The sequence below is a fragment of the Sorex fumeus genome, unplaced genomic scaffold (genome assembly GCF_029834395.1).
Source record: "Sorex fumeus unplaced genomic scaffold, SorFum_2.1 ptg000026l, whole genome shotgun sequence".
In the NCBI taxonomy this organism is placed as follows: domain Eukaryota; kingdom Metazoa; phylum Chordata; class Mammalia; order Eulipotyphla; family Soricidae; genus Sorex; species Sorex fumeus.
The window spans coordinates 5,913,119-5,927,543 of NW_026606083.1; the positions used below are offsets into that span (position 1 = coordinate 5,913,119).

Genomic DNA, 14,425 nt, shown 5'->3' on the forward strand with positions numbered 1-14,425 from the left:
CTCCAGAACCCAGTTGCCGCCATGCTCACAGCCAATCTCCACAGACTGAGAATGAGCCTCATCCGTGAAAATGAATTTGCTGAAAAACTCAGGTGTGCAGCTTTTGTGACAGAAATCTTCAGGTTCTCATGAAATTGGGGATGGGCGACCTCCCCCATCTCCCTGCTCTTCTGGGAGCCTGGCAGTCATGCCCACAAACTGTCTCTGGTGCCATACAAGCTCATTAACAGCCATGATCCAGACTCACAAATAAATATCAGAAGAGAGCAACAAGCTGCAGAGACGCCTCCAGACCCCCAAATCATCTCTAGTTTTATCACCCCATTTAAAATTTTAGAATTCCTGGATTCTCATACACTACTCCATTGATGTTGATGGGTTGTAAAGTAGAAGGCAACCGATTTCAATTAAAAAAATAAGTATATACTTATGTAACATATATATTAGCACACAAGGCTCAACCTGCAACAACATGTTAGTAATCTCATACATATTCTTAATGTCTCCGAGGTGAGATAAAACAATCTTCATACACTTTCATCTAAGGAAACTTTTTGGGATCATTTTTAGCGAATTATTCATAACAAGCAATATAAAATAAATTATTCACGACCTGCTTTTGGGGAAGGCTTAGGTGATGGTGGGAAAATTCAAAATAATGGTGGTGGGAAGGTATAATAATGGCTATAAGAGTATGTAATAATTGCTCTAGCCCCAAAATGAGATGGTCTTCACAGACACATATAGAGCTTTCCAATTCAAGTCAAAGGGAAATAGATTCTCTCCCATGCATATGAAACATCCTCAAGGACAGGTTACATGTTGGGTCATAGAACAGCATGAATGTCACATTCTGATGGCCAGGCTCTAGGCAGAGACAATAAGTATGTCTGCTTTTATGAGGCTGGCTCATCTGCACTGGTGGAACCACACCCTTCACAAGAACTGCTCTTCTCTTCAAAGGAACATCACCTTTTCTCACCTCTTTTAGTATGTAATTCCAAAATACTTAAATTTGCCATAAACCGTTATTATGATTTTACTTATTTTTCACTTTTGCGATGCTAAGGATGAATCCAAAGCAAGGCATCTGTTCCACTAGCCAATCACATCTCTGGCCCCTCTCACTGTCTTTTAATGTATGGTGGAACAGAGCCCAGAGACCAAAAAGTTTAAGACTCACTCTTACAGATTAGTACCAGGAATTTTACTCCATGGCTCGGAGGCCAGCCACACATGGTAGGGGAAAAGGCAGCTCAGATAGAGAAGTGAGCACCAAATAAAAGGTGTTGGGAGGATCCTCCCAGGATGAGAGAAGCATGCTGAAAGTAGACTATAGACCAAACATGATTGCCACCCATTGCCTCTTTTGCAAACCACAACACCCAATAGGAGAGAGAGAGAACAAAAGGGAATGCCCTGCCACAGAGGCAGGATGGGATGGGGGGGATGGGGGGTGGGAGGGATACTGGGATCCGTGGTGGTGGGAAATGGGCACTGGTGGAGGGATGGGTATTTGATCATTGTATAATTGAAACCCAAGCACAAAAATCTGTAAGTCTACAACTGTACCTCATGGTGTCTAATAAAAATTAAAAATAAATAACTGAAATAAAACTAAAAAAAAAAAGACTTACACTTACAAATGAATCACAATAAATCTGGTGTTTAAACCCAGGAGAAAATGTTATGTACATACTTATATATGTATAAAATATACCTCCAAACACAGCACACATACACAAAGCATCTAAGTACCCTTTAGGAGAAATTACTTACTTCTACGGGGGTGGATTCAGATATTTCACGTAGTATCACTATGCAACGGTTTTGATTTGGCCTGACTTTTTCTCCCTTCTCATCTACTTGCACTAAAGGTAAAGCTGTAAAAGAAAAGAAAATGATATCAAAACAAATCATTTGCATTCTACTGAGATACAATATAAATACTCCAATAGGAGGTACTACTTTAATGTGTTTTGCCAAACACAGTAAAGAAATCTTCATATGACCGACAAACTGCCAACTTGTTTCCAATTGATCTTGGCATGCTAAATTTCTCTTAACTACAAAATGCTGAATTTTCAATATATTCTACAATTAAACCACCACAAAACATAGGATCCATGCAGTTCAAATAGGGGCTGGAGAGATAGCACAGCGGGTAGGGCATTTGCCTTGCACGCGGCCGACCCGGGTTCGATTCCCAGCATCCCATATGGTCCCATGAGCACCGCCAGGAGTAACACCTGAGTGCAGAGCCAGAAGTAACCCCTGTGCATCGCCAGGTGTGACCCAAAAAGCAAAAAATAATAAAAAATAAACAGTTCAAATAGCTACAAGTAGATACACACAATTCATGCGGAGAGAAAAACACCTTCCAGACCATTTACTTACACCTCAGCACCTCAACAATCAAGTCCATGTCAGTACTGAGCTTCTTGATGTGGTCCAGGTTAGCCACTGTTGTGATTGGCACATACTGGTCACTGTCCATCTGTGATATGAGGTACATGTCACTAGCAAGGTTCTCCCTGCAGAAAGAAAAATGTCATTTAATTAATTCCTATTAAAAAGAAAGAACTTGGGGTCAGAGTGGCAGTACACGGTTAAGGCACTTGCTTTGCATGTGGGCGAACCCCAATTTGATCCCTGGCACCACACGTGCAGAAAACCAGAATGTAACCGCTAAAGCACAGCTGCTGTGATCTAAAAAAAATTTTTTTTTAAAAAACAAAGTGCCTGTACATTGTAAAGCTGTTAAAAATCCAATGTCACTGTTGCTTGAGGGCCAATCAATTGTAGAAAAAGAGCTTTACTGGTAACAGGCCAGCAGTTTGGATGACGGGACTCATGTCCTCCAAGAGGCCATCTTACCTTTACTGCCACAGTTTTTGTAGTGAAAGAACAGGGAGGGAACCAGAGAAATAATACAAGGTTATTAAGGTGCTTCCCTTGCATGATGCTAACGCGGTTTGATCCTGGCACACTATATAGTTCCTTGAGCACTACCAGGAGTGATGCCTGGGCACAGAACCAGGAGTAAACCCTCAGCACTGCAGGCGTGGCTCCAAATAAATTAACCAGGAACACGAGTTCAAACTGGGGTTTGAACAAAAGATGAGCTTCTGTCATATCTTAAGTAAATTGTTTTTGAAAGGCATTTGGGGAGGCAGAAAAATGAATGATTTGAATTAAAGCTTATCTTTGTTTTAAGATAAGTCTGAATAGCCTGGGAACCATAAACACAAAAGGGGTGGGAAGACACCCATCCAGTGGAGCCTGGGAATGGAACTGAGGCCTCTAAACAAAGAAAATGCACCTGAACAAAGTACATGCACTTTCTCTCCAGTCCTATAAACACAACTGAGCTGAAAGGACATGGGGGGGGAGAGGAACGAAAAAGATGCAGATCAGGACACATGTGCCAGCACCCAATCAGAAGCCCCAAGAGCCACAGTCCCACCTCCCTTCAAAGCACCTCCAGGGTGAATGAGGGGAAAGCCCTCAAAGGGACTGGCACCTCAGGAACACTGCCTAGAGGGAGCCAGCACTGCAATCCAATAGCACAGCGAGTGAGAATAGCAACATTTGCTCACTCTCGCATGTCCCCAGTAGTTTCTGATGAAGACAATGTGCTCACTCTACCCCCTGACACAGGTCAGATCTGGGCTCACTGGATCCTTGACCAAGGCCAGCGAAGCCACTGGCCAACAGCAGAAGGGCAGTCCTCTGTGCATCAGAGAAGGATTCAGGCTAGGCTGGCAGCAGTTTTCTCACACATTCCTATATAAACATGCTTTATGTACACTATGTCAAGTGGTTGCAGACCCAGGGATACTGAGCACAGGCAAGAAAGAAAGGGGACAATTCAATACAGCCTTCAGCCTGCAAGGCAGCATCTTTGTGCTCCTATTGGTAAGTGGAGAGAGGCCCAACAGCTGGCCCAGTCCCCAAGACAGCACTTACCTGACCCCTCTGTGAGATCGACGGTAGGCCCACGGCAAAATCTAAGTATCACCATAACTATCACTGAGCAAGCTTTATACATTGCCTAAGAACATTTGCTTCATGCACAAAGAAAATTCCATTTAATCTGATTCCATTGGCTTATGTATCCACTTGAATTTTTAAATTCTCTATTTTGGGGGGGAAGGAGGGAGGTGGTACGGAGCACGCAGCCAACCCTGCCTGGTTTGATCCCCGGCATGTCACATGGTCCTTCGAGCACAGCCAGAAGTGATTCCTGAGTGCAGAGCCAGAAATAAGACCTGAGAATCACTGAGTGTGACCCAAAAACAAAAACATAAATTTCTCTATTTTTCAAGAGAAAAATATTCAGAAAAAAAAAAAAGAAAGATATGAAGCCACGCAAATGAAAAACAGTGCTCCAGCAGTGCTTGGCATTATTTGAGGAAAAGTGTAGAAAACTACTGAGTTTCCTGATGTGCTGCAAATGTTTCTGCTGTCAGAATGACGGTGTGTACCCAGAATAAGACCAGCAGGATGACTCTCACCACTGTGGGAACACTGCTCTAAAGGGTTTTGGTTCTCCAGTAAGTCAAAAGGAATAAATATCACATGTTTCAGAATCCTGGAAGGCTGTACCTAGACATAGATGGGCATCAGTCACCACACACTTCTACAGTGTCACATTTGTATGTAAGCCACACACATCATCTCACGAAGTTCTAGAATACCACTGATTATACTCACCGAGATAAGCAGAATTCCAATGTTTTCTTGAGTACTTCTCGGGGGTCTTCTTGGTTTTCTGGTTGAGATTCATTTCCTCCTACGTAGAAATAATAATAAACTCAGGAAGAACGGCTTAAAATTTATGAAGCAAAAGAATTAGTAGAGTACTGTTACTGTTTTCAACATTCATCTTTTTTGTTATCTTTTTAGTTACTGGATCACATCCAGTGTGCTCAGAGCTCACTCCTGGCTCTGCACTCAGGGATCACTCCTGGTGGGCTGTGTCAGGAATCAAACGCAGGTTGGGCCACAGGCAAGGCAAGTGCAAGTGCCCTGCACATTATCACTCCAGCCACTCAGAGTTCACCTTAATCCATCTGGCACAGATACTTTTTTAGAAACCAGGGCCCACTGGAGTGCAACCCCGCAGCACTGCCTTCTAAGATTCCAAACACCACAACAAAGCGTCTGTGCCTGATTCCTATTATGACAAATTGCGCAAACCCTTGTATTCACACCAACGATGAAGGAAAAGAATCAGTGTAAAGAGCCCAATAAGATGGGAGATGAAATGCAGCAACAGTATGGACTGTTCTGTTTCTATGCAAGCAGCTCATGCACCTGCCCTCATCTTCACGCAGATGTCACCAGTGGAAACTGCTGAGTGCCAGAGCCTGCAGGAATACACTAAAGAAACAGCTCTACAGAAGAACGCAGAAACAGATATTAGACTCTAGGAGTCACTGAAGGTCCTGGATGACATGGCAGACACTTCCCATATATGGCTGTCAGCTCTGGGGCTTCCAGGAAGAGAAGAAGACTCGGGCAAGGAGCCTGCAGTCCTGAACACTGCCTCAAAGGAGAGCTCAGACTAGGCTGGCCACGGAGCTCTCCCACACATTCCTTTATAGACGTGCGTTACGTACATTATGTCAGATATATGGAATTACCTGACAAAAGACACTGTCTTTGGATTTTTAGTTTGGGGATCTCACTAAGCAATGCTTGTGATGCCATGCATCGAACCCAGGGCATTCACAACCCAGGTCTGCCATGTGGAAATCAAGCACCTTACTTCTGTACTTCCAGCCCAAGTATTCTTTGGTTTGTTGGTTTTGGTTTTTGGACCGTACCCTGCAGTACTCAGGGGTTAGTTCTAGCTCTGCAGGGCTCAGGGGACCATATGAGATGTTGGGATCAACCTCTGGTGGACACTATACAAGGCCTACGCACTGTACTATCTCTCTGGTCCGAAAACATGTTTTTTAAAAGTGAAAGTGAAGAGGCCAGAGAAGTAGCTCAATGGTCTAAGCCCATGCTTTCCATGTGGGAGGCTTGGATTCAAACCTCTGTACCATGTGGTTCCCTAAACAGAGCCAGAAATGACCCAAAGCACTGTGTGGCTCCAAAACCAAATAAACAAACAAGTCAATAAAGACCATTCTAAGGACAAAGTGAAGACATGACAGTGAGACCAAAAATTTTTAAAGAGCTCAACAAAATCTACCTGCGTTCACAAACCACCTAACCTACCCTGGAAACTAACCCCATTTCACCCAACACGGCAGAGAGCAGGGCTGAGGAAAAGCATGGATAACAGAGATGATACCGTGAAAAGAGTCAGAGATGCGACAGTGCGGGAGGCAGGTCGAGCGCAGAGGGCTGAAGGCAGAGTACAGGTGCAGGGCAGAGGGGCTGGGACGTGGGAGCCTGTGCATTCCATTCCCAGCACAGAACACAAGGCTGGAGAGACAGGGCAGTGGATAGAGGGCTTTGCCTTGTTCAATCCTCAGATACCTGGTCTCCCAAGCCCTGCCAGGCCTGATCCCTTTAGTGCCACCAAGGTATGTGTACTCCCATTATTAGCCAGGAATAATGCCTGAGCACTGCAAAGTAAGTCCCCCTGCACCACCAGCCAAAAATAGAAAAGGCGTAACATCACCTGCTACCAGACACAGAAACTGGCCACCTTTGTTCAGACAAATGGGCTTTTGTGCTCCTCTGAGGTAAAACTATAGAGTGGTCGTAGGCTGAGAGGCTAAGGAGAGTTGGGGTGAGAAGACAGCTCTGGCCTCCAGAGAGCTTGACTGTTGGTGCCAACACCATCCACTCCCGGCAACAGGGACACGGCCCAAAGTCTGGGCTGCACTCCGTGAATGGCCTGACTCCCATTCAGCTGCTCTCTGCCTAGCCCAGAAGACCCTGGAGAAAAGCCACCCAGTTCATCATTGCAGACTCTGCAACGGCCCTGCACTGGAACAGCTGGCAAGATTAGCCCCCAGCTCTCTCTTGCTCCACTCTCACTGGGACAGGCCATCCAACCTGGGCCTATAAGTTGATCCAGACAGGACGTATCATTCAGCCTCCCCCCCCGCCCCCCGCAACACACACCCCTTTGCCTCCTAGAAAGCCACCAAGAAACCTGCAACCCAAGCCACCAAGGCATGTGTACTCCCCTAGAGCCCCATTTCACAACTGGGATTCCAAAGGTGATGACCAGCAGCTCAGAATCTATCAGAGGAAGTTCTGTCCCTGAAAGAGTCTATGCATAAAGGAAGAGGAGCCTGCTCCGTTGAATCCTGACGCCAAAAGCTCTAAGAATCAAATGATAGATGACAACAAAGGAATCAAGGGATTCTGCCACCAGTGCCAAAACAAGTGATTTTTAACAAGTCATCTGACAAAGATATTAATCACCTAAATTGCTGGGTGTGACCCAAAAAGAAAAAAAAAACCCCAAAAATGAGAAAGACATATACATTGAAAATAAGAGGATGAAAAAGATAGAAGACATATAAATGGAAAAATATTCTGTGAATATGGTTGGAAGAATGATTATTAAAATGAGTGTAAAACCCAAAGCAATCATTCACATTTTTAGTACAAAGACTACTGAATGTCAATAGCATTTTTCAGAAATAGATCAAATAATCCAAAAATGTGTATTGAACCACAAGAGCCGATTTGTAGAAGCAACTTTTTTTTTTCTTTTTGGGTCACACCTGGCGTTGCACAGGGTTTACACCTAGCTCTGCACTCAGGAATTACTCCTGTTGGTGCTCAGAGAACCATATGGGATGCTGGGAATCAAACCCGGGTTGGCCACATGCAAGGCAAACGCCCTACCCGCTGTGCTATTGCTCCAGCCCCAGAAGCAACCTTTTTAATTGTTACAAAAAGATAACCTTTTTGCATTACTGTTTACATTGATGGTTTTGATAATGCAAGCAGTTGGAGAAAAAACAAAGCAACAGGCAACATGCTCCAGATTTCAAACCATTTTATAGAGGTGCAGTAATAAAACAGTGTGGTACTCACATACGGATAAGAGGCCAGAATGACAGAATAGGAGGTAGGGCATTTGCCTTATAAGGGACTAACCCAGCTTAGATTCCCCAGGATCCCATATGTCCTTGGAGCCCGCCAGGAATAATTATGGACTGATAATACTCCTCAGCCAGGAGTAACTCTGAGTATCATCAGGTGTGGCTCCCAAACCAAACCAAACAAACAGAAACAAACTGCCTTTGGGTCAGATACAGTACAGCGGTGGGAACTGCCTTGCATGCAGGAATCTGGTTTGATCCCTGACATCCCATATAGCACCCAGCATGCGAGGAGTGTTTCCTGAGCACAGAGCCAAGAGTAAACCCTAAGCAGTGACGGGTATGGCCCAAAAAACTAAAACCAGAGGGGGGCAGAGGAGAATTGACAGATAGGAGGAACAGAATGAAGAGCCCAGAAACAAAATCATAAATACCTGGTCAAATAATTTACCACAAAGGAGTGAAGAATACACAGTAGGGAAAGGACAGTTTCTTCAATAGAAGATGCTGGAGAAAAATTGGGAAGCCACATGCACACTAATGATACTGGGCCCTGTCTCACTTCACACATGAAAACTCATAAGGTTAAAAACTTGAAACAAAGTCTGAAATTACAGAACATCTAGAAGAGAAAATAATAGGATGTACTGGATATCACTCATGGTGCTGTTTTCCTGACTTTCACACCAAAAGCAGAAGACAAAAAAAAAAAAAGCAAAATAAAATAAGCTTGATGATGCCCAAATAAAAAACCTCTGTGCCACACAGGAAGCCTTCCAAAAAATGAAAAGACAACTAATGAGTATGACACAATAATTACATGTCATGCTTCTAATACAGAGTTGATACACAAAATATGTAAGGAGGGCCAGAGACAGTACATGGGTAAGGCATTATTGCCTTGCACGCGCTGACCCAAGTTTAATCCCTGGCACTACATAAGGTTCCCTCAAGCACCTCTGTGATACAACAAGCAAACAAAATAGGTAATGACCATGTACAAAGAAAATGATCCAATTACAAAATAAGCAAAGGACCTAAAAGGTATTTTCCCTAAGACAGTAGTCAAAGGAATAAGCTTCACTCATCACCTGGGAAATGCAAATCAGAAGCACAGTTTCTTGGTGGTCTCACCTCTGTTGTGGGAGAATGATACTTATAAAACAGGCTAGAAACAACAGTGCTAGGAAGAATGTGGGGGAAAGGGAAGCCTTTACACTGTAGTCAGGACTGACTACATCTGGTGCAGCCACAGTGGAAAGCAGTACGGTTCCTCAAAATATTAAAAATAGAGCCACCCTATGATCCTATAATACTTCACTTCCAAAGAAAATAAAATCAGTACCCTGAAGGGGACATCTGACTCCCCTATTTTCCCTGAGGTATCAATCACAGTAGTCAAAATAGGTAAACAGCCTAACTGCTGCACAGTTTGCAAACAATGAAAATGATTCAGTAATGAGAGATGGAAAAACTGCCATTTGCAACAACTGAGATGAACCTGGAAAACATTACTCTAAGTAAATAACCAGACCAAAACCAAAAACCCACACAAGGACCTCAAAAGATCTCCAGTGAGGGCCAGGGAGATCGTTCCAAGGCCTTAATGTCCCTGCTTTGCAGGAAAAGCCGGGGTCCAATTCCCACGGGGCCTGTTAACACTACCAAAGTTACCTCTGAACACTGTCAGGTACAACCCCAAAGCCAAGACTTCTCTAGATGTGTGTAGTTATGTCTTTTCTCTGAACCCTTTCCTCATCCTCTGTCAAATTCACATGTCTGTCATGCCAATAACATCTCACCCATGGGGATAAAGCTGCAAAGCTTAGGACCAGAGCAATGGTACAGTGGGTAGAGTGCTCGCCTTGCACTAGGTTTGGTCCCCAGCATCCCATATGGTGCCCCAAGCACCATCGGGTAATTTCTATGTGCAGGCCAGGAGATGCAGGGCTCGGTACTGCCAGGTGTGGCCCCCAAACAAAAACAAACGAAGAAAGCTGCAAAGCTTTATACTTTCTATAAATCCCAAATGTGACTTCAACTACCTTTCTCTTCTCATCCCCTTTAGACAGTCCCTACTCTATGAAGTCTGGAAAGTTCTTTATGCATGCTTCCCCCCCACCCTAGATTCTGTCTTCTGTTTCTCCTAAAAACACTGTTTTAGCTCTTCAGGAACTTCTTAGGGCTTAGGCTCTTCTGAACTTTCCCCAACCGGAATCCACAAGGAATGAATGTGAAGTAGAATTTAAGAAAGCAATGCCAGGGTCGGGGAGAGATAGTACATCTGGGAAGGCTCTTGCCTTTGTTAACCTGGGTCAGACTCCCAGCATCCCATTCAGTTCCCTGAGCATGACCAGGAGTGATTCCTGGGTGCAGAGTGACAAGTAACCTCTAAGTGTCATCCGGGTGGTATAACCCAAAAACAAACAAAAAAATTAAAATAAAAAAGTTAAAAAAAAGAGATCATTGTGAAGTCTATTGTTTAGAAAAAGATTCAGCATTCAGAATCAGAGGCAGCACAGAGTGCATGTTCTCTCTCATTTTACCTGTTTCACTGTCTTCAGGTGTTGATCCTTGTTCTGAGTGATCCACGGCCAAAGTGCTCATCTCTGTTTGGTCCGCGTCCTGTAAATCTGATAGTGCTGCATCCTCATGGCTTTTGCCCCCATTACCATCTGCATCAAGGCCTACAAGTAAAAATTTCACCCCCAAAAGCAGGCTTAGAAGAGTAACTTTTACTTGAGACAAATACGAATCTTACAGTTACTTGAATTTTTTAACTTAATTATAAAAGATCTCCTGACTCTTCAAAAGATCACAAAGGATGGCACAAATTTTAATTCACAATTTTTGTTGTTTAGTTTTTCCTACCGCCCCCCCCCGCCCCCCCTCCCCCCAGTTTTGGGGCCACAACCAACCGTGCTCAGGGCTTGTACCTGACTCTGCTCAAGGGAACATAAATGCTGCCTTAACAGGTTAGCTGCATCCTATCTTCCTGCCCCTCACAATTTTTCTTTTTGTTTTTAGGCCACACCCAGCAGTACTGTAGGGTAAACTTCTGGCTTGGGGAATCATGTAATGCTGTGGACTGAATCCAGGGCATCCATATGCGAAGAAAGTGCCCCACCCACTGGACTATGTCACTCCACCTCTAGCCCCTCACAAATTCTTAAAAATAGGTTTGCTCGAGCAAAAATAGGTTAAAAGTGCACAAAGTCTTAAGAGCAAAGCCATTCCCCCTCTGTACAGCGCCTGCTCACCATCCTGGCCGGGGTCCTCCCATGCTGCATTCACGCCACCATCTGCTGCACTACTTGCCTCCAAGTGGAACATGTGAGTCCCCCATACTTTCGCATTCGGGTTTAGCTCTGAAACCTTGGCAGCTGGTACCTAGGAAAAATTGATACATGCATTTGCATCCAAATTATCATTAAATAAAACTTTATTAATTCAAAGTTAAAATGTGCATATGCAAGAGGATTTAGGTTGAAAGCAGAACCTGGCTATTTGCATGTTCTTCTAAACACAACCAAGTACCAAAAAAAGTAACAAAAGATGCTGCCTTCAGAACACCATCAAAGGTACCTCGAGTCTCCTGTTCTCTCGGTACAAGGCTCTCCAGGAACATGACATGTACATGCTCCACAGACGTCCCAACACTGTCTTCCCAAGGGTTAGCTGTTCCAGACTGCAACCACACGGTACAAGGGCCAAGTGACTCAGAACAGAATGCAAATAGGTCAGAGTTGAAAACTTAAAGCACTGCAGACGCAAAGGTGGAACATAATGGTTCCTCAGGAAAGTCAAGGCTTCAGACTACAGGCACAGAACACCAGCACCTACTCTTAGACCCTGCTCCTCCCAGGAGACGGTGAGGGGTGGCCTGCTCTCATTGCCTGATCCTCTGTCCTGTCTCCCAAAATGACGGGGAGGTCCCTTCTGGCCAGCCCTAGCCTGTCTATTTCTCCTGCTCAGAAACATGGAGTGGCTCCAGGACTCGGAAGCCCATGGCTTGGTATCAAGCACCCTCCTAGCACATCTTGAAACGGCTGTGCAGGGCACAGCTCCCACAGGAGAGGAGAAGCTTGCTTGCAATGCCTAGAGCTGGAGGCAGCCCGCCTGCCCACCCCGCCAAGAACAGGTCACTACCCCTCCTGCTATGTCCCACAGGAAAAGGTCAGGAAGCACAGAAACAACACATGGACAGAATACACTCTGGCAGGGACTAAGCTTGCAGGGGTAAATAAAACTGCTTCTAGGGCAAAGAGTTAGCACAGCGAGGTGGGTGCCTGTCCCGCATGCAAGAGACCCAGGTTCAAACCTTGTAACCCCATATGGTTCCCTGGGACCCCGTCAGGAATGCCTCCTGAGCACAGAGCCAGAAGCAAGCTTGGTGTGGCAAGGAAGGAAGGAAGGAAGGGAGGGAGGGAGGGAGGGAAAGGAAAGGAAAGGAAGGGAAAGGATAATGAAAGGAAAGGAAAGGGATAATGAAAGGAAAGGCAACAGAAAAAGAAAAAGAAAGAGAAAGAGAGAAAGAGAAAGAGAAAGAAAACATCTGAAATGGAAAGGAGAGCAGATGTAACCAACACCGCAGAAAGTTCCCAGGAGGGCAAGGAACACCAGGCCCACAAAGCCAGTGCCTCAGGCAGTGCCATCTGCAAAGGCACAGGGATCCCTCTCCCCTGCAAGAGTACTCTGTTCTGAACCCTGGCTCTGCCCACCACACCCCGTCTGTACCCCACTGTGGGCTCTGCTCTGCTCTGCAGCGTTTCTCTCTCGCCTATCCGTCACTCTCTGCTGACCACTCTAGCTCCCTGAGTGCTAGGCAGTGCCGGGGTACAAAGGCTCAGGAGCACAGTGATTGAGAGCCGGGACTCATCTCCCTCCTCAGCATCCTTGCTCCTGTCAGAACTTACCTATCCATGCTCCCTAGCCCATTGATTTTTGGTTTGGAGACCATATCTGGAGGTGCTCAGGACTCACTCCTGGCTCTGCATTCAGGGATCATTCATGGTAGTGCTCAGGGGACCACATGGGATACCAGAAATTGAATCTGGGTTGGTCTTGTGCAAGGCAAGTGCCCTCCTTGCTGTATTATCACTCCAGCCCCAGCCCAACCTTTGGAGAACCGACATTCTCACATCAAACCAGGCCTCTTCTACCACACAAGAGCACACACCGCAGGTTTGCCTCAGTCAGGGCTAATTGAGACAAACCAGAGAGATGGCACAAAAGGTTGGAGTGCAGACTTCAAGGGGGAGGAGCCCCAGGTAGATGTCTGGCATCACATGATCCCCCAAAGTGCTGTAGGTAACCACAAGCACCAGAGTGTAGGACCTCCCCCCAAAATAAAAACAGACAATCCCGAGGGCTGACACTGGAGTGTGAGAGGACGCTCCCACAGCCCCTGCGGCTGGCAGGCAGCACAAAGCATTCAGCTTGCTCCCCTGCACCGCACAGGAAACCATGGCAGCAAAAGACCAAGCCGGCCCATGAAAACACCAGCAATCCTAAAATAATGTTTGTTTTTGCTTTTTGTGTGTGCGTGGTGCCTGGGACCAAACCCAGGGCCTCACACAGGCTAGTAAGGCACTTTACCTCTGAGCCACATCTCCTTCATAAAATTTTTTCAACATCAGCAAAATTAAGAACCTAAGAATATATAACTTTCCAAGGCTGGAGCGATAGCACAGTGGGTAGGGCGTTTGCCTTGCACGCGGCTGACCTGGGTTCGACTCCCAGCATCCCATATGGTCCCCTGAGCACCACCAGGAGTAATTCCTGAGTGCATGAGCCAGGAGTAACCCCTGTGCATCGCCGGGTGTGACCCAAAAAGAAAAGAAAAAAAAAAGAATATATCTTTCCTGCAATTCACATGAGAAAAAAATCATTACTGAATGTAGTACTTGAAGTTATTATTCTCTTGCAGTTATATGGAATTTTTACCCATGAACAGCCTTAGTTTCTTTCTGTTCACCTTTCTCAGTCTTCCCCACTAAAAATTCTAGCTAGGCAAGGCTTACAAAAATCTTAAGTTGACCATCTAGACATTCTGAAGCAACCTTAACTACCATTATTACTCACTGCACCACCAAGTTCTGATAAAGAAATTCTTCTACCCTACACAAATGCTGTTCCAGGGCTATAGAGACAGTATAGTAGGCAGGGAGCTTGACTTGCACACAGCTGACCTAGGTTTGACACCAGTGTCCCATATAGTTCCCCTGAACTCACCAGGAGTGACTGTTGAGCAGAGCCAGGTGTAGCCCCCACCTCCCTCCCCCATCATAAAAAAAAAGCTGTTTCATTTAAAAATATAGGAATAAGTAAGAGAACAGTGAACAACTTTGTGTTTTCTAGACTTAAAACAAAATAAATGATCCCAATGACAAGTAACTGAA

The 14,425-nt window shown here is 45.2% G+C and overlaps 1 protein-coding gene across 2 annotated transcripts in view; it reads right to left on the reverse strand.

Annotated features, from left to right (window-relative positions):
* The window catches only part of LARP4B (La ribonucleoprotein 4B), a 74,137-nt gene that overhangs the window by 20,532 nt on the left and 39,180 nt on the right, over window positions 1–14,425 (reverse strand). For both annotated transcript variants that reach the window (XM_056114543.1, XM_056114544.1), the window contains exons 4-8: window positions 11,285–11,414; window positions 10,571–10,711; window positions 4,717–4,795; window positions 2,398–2,534; window positions 1,780–1,883 (exon numbers count right to left, since the gene is read on the reverse strand). In XM_056114543.1, the coding sequence (XP_055970518.1) occupies window positions 1,780–1,883; window positions 2,398–2,534; window positions 4,717–4,795; window positions 10,571–10,711; window positions 11,285–11,414 (591 nt within the window). The remainder of the gene's footprint in view (window positions 1–1,779; window positions 1,884–2,397; window positions 2,535–4,716; window positions 4,796–10,570; window positions 10,712–11,284; window positions 11,415–14,425) is intronic.